The following is a 9,625-nucleotide window of genomic DNA, read 5'->3' as shown; positions in this document are numbered from 1 at the left end:
GAGGTTTTCAGTAGCTTACCTACACACACACAGGACTTTTTGCTTTGACCTTTAATCTGCTTTTATATTGTTATCTTCACCATCACCCTAAAGAGTTTCATTATTCCCAATTTCCCACCTTATTTTCACTTGCTTTTGTGTGAATAATAATATGATTAGGTGAGGTTGACGAATAGTATCAACACTTGATACACCATGGCAATACCAAAGAGCATTGACACTGCATCTCTTTTGGTACATTTTTATACAGTAATTGAAAAGACAAGAGACAGGACTTGGTGGTGGAGTCCTGACTGAGCCTCCCTCCTGGCTTGGCTTGGTTATCATCCAAAGACAAATCAGAAACTCTCTACAAAGGTGAGCGTGCAAGAAAATCCATAACTTTATTCACATTCACAGACATTCAATCATTCATCTCTCTACAAGAAAAAAAATACTTAAAAAAATTTAAAATCTCAGTTTTATTCTATACAAACATCCATGATTACATGTTTCAAGGACTATTTTTCTATACAGTAACATCTCCCATAATCTTACATCCAACGGTCTTCTCAGAAGAGCAGTGATTTTAGTCCTATTTATACATTAACTTAGTATCGTTATGTAGTTTTTGCTCTGCTGTTTCCAAGTCACTGTTTAAAACAAAACATTTTCTGTCTTGGAGGACTAGCAGTAGTCACTAGTCAAACAAAACCCCAAACCTTTTCCCAAAAGAAAAACAAAACCACTTCACTCTCTCTCATAATCTCATTCATGGCTTCTCTGAAACTTTACTCTCTTTGGGTTCTCCTCTTCTTCTTCTGCTTCTTCTTCATCTTTACTACTACTACTTTTTCACTCACTAAAACATCTTCAGATGTTGAACTTCTCTTGTCAAAGATTAAACCTTCATTACAAGGAAACCCAGAAAATCTTGTATTATCTTCTTGGAACTTTTCTGTTCCTTTATGTCTATGGAAAGGACTGACATGGGTTATCTCTAATGGTGTACCACTTCAATGTGATGGTTTAACATTACCTCAAAGAAACAATCTAACACTCTTTAAGGACCCATCTTTACAGCTTCTATCTGTTCAGCTACCTGGTGCAGGGTTATTTGGTGAAATCCCAAGAGAAGTTGGTGAGCTTTCTTCGTTGAAAAGTTTGTATCTTGGTGCTAACTCACTTACAGGTAACATACCACTAGAGCTTGGTTATAGTGTTTCTCTTGCTAATCTTGATGTGGGTGGTAATTTGTTAAAAGGGTCTCTTCCTACTTCGATCTGGAACCTTTGTGATAGACTTGTTTCATTGAGGTTAAGAGACAATAATCTTACCGGTACTCTACCTGAACCAGCATTGCAGAACTCTACCTGTAAGAGTTTAGAGGTTTTAGATTTGAGTAATAATAAGTTTTCTGGTGAATTTCCTGAATTTGTCACTAGATTCAGTGGTTTGAAAGAGCTTAGTTTGGGTAATAATGACTTCTATGGACAGATTCCTGTGACTTTAAGTGGGTTAAGCCTTGATAAACTGAATCTTTCTTACAACAATTTTACTGGGGTTTTACCAGTTTTTGATGGATCAAAGTATGATACTAAGGCTTTTCAAGGAAATGATCCTGGTCTTTGTGGGCCACCTTTAGGAAAATGTGGTGGGAAAAGGTCTGGTTTGAGTTCAGGAGGTATTGCAGTCCTTGTGATTGGACTAATGACTGGGTTAGTAGTATCAGCTTCGGTGTTAATTGGGTATGTTCAAGGGAGAAAGAAGAAAAATAATGGCGTAAATGAAGATGGATATGAAGAAGGAGAAGAAGATGAAAATGGTGGTGGTGAAGGTAAACTTGTTTTGTTTCAAGGTGCTGAACATTTGACCTTAGAGGATGTATTGAATGCTACTGGGCAAGTTATGGAGAAGACAAATTACGGAACAGTTTATAAGGCGAAGCTTGCAGATGGAGGAACTATTGCTCTTAGGTTGTTGAGAGAAGGTACTTGTAAAGATGGTAGTTCATGTTTACCCGTTGTAAGGCAACTTGGTCGAGTTCGGCATGAAAATTTGGTTCCACTTAGAGCATTTTATCAGGGTCAGAGAGGGGAGAAGCTTCTCATTTATGATTATCTTCCCAATAAAACCTTACATGATCTTCTTCATGGTAATTATATTATCAACACTCCCACCTTCATTTGCATTCCTTATCCAATTATTGAACTGGGGATATTTGTTGTCTTTTTATTAAAAAATGAAAGAGCATTGCTGTTATACTTCTTTCATTACATGTATGCAAGATCTATGCTCTCGTTTCATAGTTAATTCTCATAGTTCTTCTTATTTTGTCCATAAATTTTCTAACTGCAACATCTGTATTTAGAAAAGAAGGATAGTACTATTTGATTAGGTGCCACTTGATTACCTTATACAAGGCAATGAGCTGGAACTGCAACCTGTTTCGGAGATTGTAGACTTGTATAGAACGCTTATGTGTTTCTGCATTTTGTCTGCAAAATTTGTAACCGCTACATCTATATTAGCAAAGAAGGATACTACTATTAGATTAGATGCCACGTGATTTACTTTATACAAGGGGGTGAGCTGGAACTACAACCTGTTCTGGAAATTGTAGACTTGTATTTATGTGTTTGAATTTTTTCTGCAAATTTTCTAACCGCAACATCTATATTAGCAAAGAAGGATACTACTGTTAGACTAGATGCCACGTGACTTGCCTTATACAAGGGAGTGAGCTAGAACTACAACCTGTTTTGGAAGTTGTAGACTTGTATAGAATTGCTTCTTTTTATTTACGAATTTCTCTATATGTAAATATTGTGTTTAAGGAAAAGGACTCATGCTCTGGCCGACCTGTCTCCCAAACTGTACCACCTGTTTGGTTGACCATATTCATAGATTTTCGTTACTTTTCCTTATGTGTTCTTTCCTCTTAACTATATCTGAATATGGAATTCTCTATCAGATAGCAGAACTGGGAAGCCAATGCTAAACTGGGCTAGGAGACACAAGATCGCCCTGGATATAGCTAGAGGACTAGCATTCCTACATACAGGACTTGAAGCACCCATAACCCATGGAAACGTGAGATCGAAAAATGTGTTAGTGGACGAATTTTTCGTTGCCAGAGTTACTGAGTTTGGGCTCGACAAATTAATGGTTCCTGCAGTCACAGATGAAATGGTAACCATTGCAAAAACTGATGGGTACAAAGCACCAGAACTTCAAAAGATGAAGAAGTGCAATTCAAGAACTGATGTTTACGCGTTTGGGATACTGTTACTCGAGATACTGCTAGGAAAGAAGCCGGGTAGAGATGGGAGAAGTGGGGAGTTTGTGGATTTACCTGCATTGGTTAAGGTTGCAGTCTTGGAGGAAACAACAATGGAGGTTTTTGATGTGGCTCTTTTGAAAGGAATAAGGAGTCCAATGGAAGATGGTTTAGTTCAGGCTTTGAAGCTTGCAATGGGCTGTTGTGCTCCTGTGGCATCAGTTAGACCTAATATGGATGAAGTTGTCAAACAATTAGAGGAGAATAGACCGAGGAACAGGTCTGCTCTTTATAGTCCAACTGAAACGAGAAGCGAAGTAGGTACACCCTTTTAATCGACGAGGTCATTAGTTGCTTTGCTCTCTCGTGGTATCTCTCTTTCACGCTGAACTTGCTGATTATTCATTATCATGTTTGGATTGTGAAGAATTTCGAGTAGGTGCTCTATAACTAATTACTAGCTAGTCATGGTACTTTAGAAACTGTTAAGAGTAGCTTGTTGTAAGAGGTTAAATAGTTGCTGTATGCTAATTTTCTTCTTTTGTCTGCCTAGTACTAGTAAGGAGACCAGGTTGGCTCATGATTGTAGTTATCAGGCAAAAACTTGCTTATGACTACATTCGTTTATAAGATATATACTAGGGTATTCCCGGTGCAGTCGTGTTATTGTAACAGTGTATTGTTCAAAAATTTGCAAATCTCAGTATGAACATGTCACCCCTGTCAGATGCAAGTTGTCTAGTTTATGCCCAATTTGCTCAATTTGGGCAAATCTCAGCAACAACATGAATGCAATTTACTCAACTTGCTCAACGGTGTAGTCAAAATCTGGCGTTCCATTAATGCAGTGCTACAACACTGTTTTTACTCAAATGACTATCTCTCCTAACAGTTATGGTGCTAATTCGGAAGCCAACTTTGTGACATCCAGTCTCACTCAATGATAGAAGACTTCGGGAGCTTGATTTTCCTAACAGTTGAAGTTGGACTAGAGAGATCTCTGACATTTGAGATCTCAAATGCAGAAACAAGTCCATTGGAGGCGGGAGACCTGCCTCTAACACGAACTTGCAACATGTTTTGGTTCAAGGAATTGAATTCTTGGTAATCCAATTTCGGGGGACTGTGGTCAATTCCTTGAACCAAACAACACAAATCAACTCTATGTATTTAAGAACTTTGATTCCTAGGAATCCAATACCCTCTCTCGCATCCGGATCATGGGACTTCCCATTTGAACGCATAAGCTAAGACACATTTTTATAACCGTCGATTATGGTATATCCTACGGCAGTACATTTCAATGAGGTGGCATTTTTTAAAGCTATACGGCTTTCATCCAAGCCGAGCCAACAACTTAATTAAATAACGGTCTAACTAACTAAGGAAATATATATATATATTTTCCCATATCTTCTGTTGCAACTTCCCATATTTATCTACCACGATCTCTTTTCTTTACGTTTCTGCTTGATTCCAAATTTTGTTTTTGGAGAAATTCTTTTCAAACTTCTTCTTTGTTTCCTTACCGTGATTTTTTTTCCCTTTCTTGTTTACGATTATTTTCCCCCTTTTCCTTGCGATTATCATCAAATTATCAAGTCAAAATCTGGTATGGACGAGCCGCCAAATACTTTCACTTGTGGTGATGATCAAGTTCAGAGTGATGAGACTGAGGCCATGAATCATTCTTCAAATGGAAAAAATGATGTGAGCAATCTGGAGAGTCCATATGAAGGAATGCATTTCAATACACGTGAAGAAGCGCAAGAGTACTATACCGAATATGGACGGCGAAATGGATTTTCAGTTAGGGTTCGATCAACAAACAAAACACGCGTTGGTGTAGACGAAGTGACATCAGTTTATATGGTCTGTGCTCGCGAAGGGAAAAAAAAGAAAGAAGAGAACATCGAAGGAATAGATAAAAAAGGGAGAAGTTGCAGTACGATCAAATGTGAGTGCAAGGCAAAGATTTGAAGAGATTGTTGGAATCATTTACGCAATGTGAGGCATAAGAATTTGGAAGTTGGTGATGCCCAGTCAGTCATCAATTATTTACAGATGAAACAAATTGAAAATCCGCAGTTTTTTATGCGGTTCAAGTTGACGAAGAAGGTAGAGCCGTAAATTTTTTCTGGGTTGATGCTCGATCACGAATGTCATATGAGCAGTTCGGAGAAGTGGTTTTCTGTGATACTACATACAGGGCAAACAAATATGAGATGCCATTTGCTCCATTTACAGGGGTGAATCACCACTATCAAACCATACAGTTTGGATGTGCACTTTTACAGGACGAGACCAAAGTCACATTTTCGTGGTTGTTTAGTATTTGGCTTGAAGCTATGGGAGGAAAACATCCATCTGCTATTATAACCGACCAAGACGATGCCATGGCTTTTGCTGTAAAGAAGGTATTCCCGAACATTCGTCATCGTTTATGTCTCTGGCATAAAAAAAGAAATTCGGAGAGAAATTATCTCATGTTTACCTGAAAAAGTCAAAATTTAAAAAAGATGTGAAAAAATGTCTCCATCATACCTACAAAATCAAAGATTTTGAAGAGAAGTGGAACATCATGATAGAAGTGTTTGGCTTAAGTAACAATGATTGGCTAAAAACTTTATATGAGATTCGTGAGTCATGGGTTCCTGTATACCATCGTGGAACTTTTTATGCTGGGATGAATACTACCGGTCGTAATGAAGGGGTGAATGCATTTTTTAACGAATTTGTCTCGTCAAAGACAAATCTTAAAGAATTTGTGATTAGGTACGATCAAGCACTAAAAAAAATTGTTGACAGAGAAATTGAAGAAGATTACGTGTCGGAGCATACAAAGCGAATTATTGACGAAAGGAACTTAATATTAAAGCATGCTACTGAAATATACACTCGGAATATGTTTGGGAAGTTTCGTGAACAATTGCTTGAGTCAATACGTTTTAAGTCAGAAGAAATAGATAGAGGTGATGAGTTCAACACTTATTTAGTAAAATATAAAGTTGGTGGATTCCAAGAGTTCATTGTAAAGGTGAAACCCGATACATATGAAGGCTACTGTGAGTGTCAATACTTTGAATTTAAAGGCTTACCTTGCAAAAACGTACTTAAAGTTCTCGGAAAGCTCGAGGTTGATGAAATTCCGCCACACTTTATCTTAAAAAGATGGTTGAAAGGCGCAAACTCATTCAGAGGAGTTGATGAAACAGATAAGTCTGACGGTTACGACTGTTCAGTTGCATATAGACTAAGTTATCTATGTTGAAGATCTACTCAAATGGCCTGCATTGCATCAAAATCAGATAAGTTATACAAAATGGCAGTTGATGGTGTGAAAGACCTTTTTGATAGAATCATGGATGAACATAATAAGTTGGTCAAAGATAACGGATCTTCACAAGTTCTGAATTGTGAACCCCATGAAGATAATAATAGAATTCAGCAATTGCATCAACCATTTGTGGAAAATCCAAACATATCACAAACTAAAGGAAGACCTCCCAAAGCCGATAAAGGAAAAGGAAAAGTTAGTAGTACGGGTAGGCTACTGGCGGGGATTGAATCGTCTACTGCTAACAAAAAAAGAAAGTGTTCAGTTTTCCAAGACTCAACGCATGACAAAAGAAATTGCCCCAAAAAGGCAGATACGGAGCAATTAAAAATCAGTGATCCAAGTAAGTATTACAAAATCTCATGTTTTCTGTGTATCATTAATTTCCTATTCAAACCGTGTTTATATTCCTGTAGGTACAAACTCCAGCAATGAGGATGCCATTTAACTTGGGATACAATAGTGATTACCAGACTCGGGTAATAATATACCTGTGAAGTAATTTGTAAACTAAATTTGACATGAAGTCTGAGTATTCCAAATGTGATTCTATTAATTGTATGTCTTCCCAAGATAAAACATCACCTAAATAAAAGGAATAAGGGTGTTGTACAAACTAGAGGAAATCTGACGTGAGTCGAACACGCAACTTTCTGGCCTAGAGCCAGACGCGCTACCATTGCTCCACAGATTAATATCAAAATTAAACACATTTAAGGGAAATTAAATAAGAACAGTATTGCGCTACCATAGCCACAGAAAATAGGCAGAACGAGAAAATGAGAAAGAATGTAGCATAGAAAATTCCCAAACTATTGAAATGTTCGCATTAATCCGTATTTGATAGAGAATTCAGATGCACATTCATGAGCTAGGATATTTCTAACCTATACCACTTAATTGTCAACTATAATGTAACATTGACATGTTCACACAGAAGATCCAACTTCAGTGCATAGTACTGTGTACGGAAAAGCCAAAGTAGCCATTGTCACTCAGAGAAATCATGACTCGTTAAGTTCACTGACATGGAAATGGAATCCAAATTCCAAAATCATATCAATAAACGATATAACCTATTATTTTCGCTCCTGACACAGTAAGTACATAGGTAATGGTCCTCATGATGAGCTAGCTAGCTATATAGGCTAGGAAGCTACTACTCGAAGAACACAAACATAATTATATATGCAAAGATGGGGAGTCATGAATGATGGAGGAGGTAGGAGGAGAAGCCAGCAATGAGGACCACTTGTACGTTTCAGGGTTTTTATTGGCTTACGCGTCTTATTTCCAACTTCCAAGTAGTAAAAATTGATGCATGAGTTGGAACCTGGTGCAAGAAAAGGCTGGATACATAGATTTTTGTTATATCTCTCAGTTTTCACATGCGAACTGTGTACATGGCTCTCTATCTGCATATTCACATTCAGCAAAATATTCCTCTTTAGATTTCTTTTTTACCCTAATGCATAAGCATCTTTGATTCTCCTCTTAAAATTTTCTCGACCAAGCATTGACATTTGGATTTTTAAATTACAGAGATGAAGGAAGATGTCAAATTTTACCATGTATACCGATAGTTGTTATAAATAAACCACTCATTTTGCTATATGTTAACTGCTTGTATGCACTTACCCCAACATGACGCACTTTTTACACTCACATATATTATGAAAATTGAGATCTTAGTCCTACTCTTAGTTAGAGGTTACTATTTCACAAGCATAAACAACCCCAAGTCATTTCCTTTATAATTAGAGATGAAATATATACTCTAGCCAGTCCTAAGGTTTGGTTAAATGTTCATCTGATGATAATTAACCCAAGCACATGCTACAACAGAAAATTAAAGAGATAAATATGTAAGTAAGACTAAGAAATATAGTCTTCTTTCAGGACTTTCGACAAACAGTAGAGTACCTTTGTTCTCTGATTTGATTTGAGCTTCTCTCAAAGCTTCTCCACCGTGTCCTTGGAATATTTCAAGAGATCCATATTAGCCCAATCTTCCATTCCTTATTAACTTTGAAATCATCTCACGAAATTCTTAATTATACCCATCTCAACTTACAAACCCAATTAAGATTTTACTCAAATCAAGACCAAAATTAGGGCTCAACGTATTTCAAATAACAAACAATAAACCAATTAAAGTACATAGTGTTAAGAAAAATCATACCTGCGCATATACTAGTACGAATTCCAAACAATAAACCCAATTTCAAGAACAATCTGGAAGCAGAACCAAAGTAAAAGAGAGAAAAGTATGCATAGAGAGCTGCTATAGATTTGTTTCCAAAGATATACGTTGGTTATCGGCTCCGCTCGGCTTGGGAAAAAGCCGTATAATTTTTAAGCCTAATAGAATTCCACCTCATCAGTAAATACTACCGTTGGATTAAGTATGATGGACGATCAGGAAATTGTGTCCAAACTATGTGTTTAAACCAAGAGTCACATGATCCGGACCCCTCTAAAATGATAATTTTTTATTGCAGTGGTTTAATAATACAGTGAAATTGGATTCCAAGGTAAAAAAAAAATTAACTGAATTACCTCAACCAAACGCTTACTTTTTGGATTTGAATTCAATTTCTAGGAGTTCAATTCCAAGAATTAGATTACCCCATAATTGAATTCTTAGGAATCCAATTCTTCCAACCAAACAAGGTGTAGTTTGTACTAAACGACGTGCTTCGAGATCACTGTGATTTTTTTTGTAACACTTGATTTTCCACCATATAATATTGGAAGTCTCCTCTTGGGCTTTTGGCATGACAAATTTAATATCATTGTCTTTTTTATTTGTTGAACTTGAATCTGCTAATATCTATTCACACAATATTTTGTGCACTTTGAAGTGTATACAACCCAAACTCAAGTGTCTACAACCTTTTTTTTTTGTAAGTTAAAATGCATTCCAACGGACTAACTAAGGGAGTTAGTAACCCTTATATCGATAATAGTGGAGCCATCTAATAATGAGCCAAGGGGTTCAACTCTTACATTAGATTTATCTACTTCTA

General features: G+C 36.8%; 3 protein-coding genes across 3 annotated transcripts; all 3 read left to right on the top strand.

Annotated features, from left to right (window-relative positions):
* The first annotated feature begins 524 nt into the window (after positions 1–524).
* On the top strand, positions 525–3,916 carry LOC113275965 (putative kinase-like protein TMKL1). The gene is made up of 2 exons (XM_026525553.1): positions 525–2,134; positions 2,954–3,916. The coding sequence occupies exons 1-2, from the start codon at positions 754–756 to the stop codon at positions 3,592–3,594; spliced, it is 2,022 nt and encodes a 673-aa protein (XP_026381338.1). The 5' UTR covers positions 525–753; the 3' UTR covers positions 3,595–3,916.
* A 957-nt stretch (positions 3,917–4,873) lies between these two features.
* LOC113272726 (protein FAR1-RELATED SEQUENCE 5-like) lies at positions 4,874–6,530 on the top strand. Its single transcript, XM_026522524.1, has 3 exons — positions 4,874–5,216; positions 5,348–5,676; positions 5,763–6,530. The coding sequence occupies exons 1-3, from the start codon at positions 4,874–4,876 to the stop codon at positions 6,528–6,530; spliced, it is 1,440 nt and encodes a 479-aa protein (XP_026378309.1).
* A 27-nt stretch (positions 6,531–6,557) lies between these two features.
* On the top strand, positions 6,558–8,445 carry LOC113275964. The gene is made up of 2 exons (XM_026525552.1): positions 6,558–6,939; positions 7,013–8,445. Exons 1-2 carry the CDS (start codon positions 6,582–6,584, stop codon positions 7,042–7,044), a joined length of 390 nt encoding a protein of 129 aa, XP_026381337.1. The 5' UTR covers positions 6,558–6,581; the 3' UTR covers positions 7,045–8,445.
* The last annotated feature ends 1,180 nt before the right edge of the window (positions 8,446–9,625 follow it).

Source organism: Papaver somniferum, chromosome 4 (assembly GCF_003573695.1).
Source record: "Papaver somniferum cultivar HN1 chromosome 4, ASM357369v1, whole genome shotgun sequence".
Taxonomy (NCBI): domain Eukaryota; kingdom Viridiplantae; phylum Streptophyta; class Magnoliopsida; order Ranunculales; family Papaveraceae; genus Papaver; species Papaver somniferum.
Note: the sequence above shows the minus strand (reverse complement) of the source record. Positions and strands in the feature narration are given on the sequence as shown.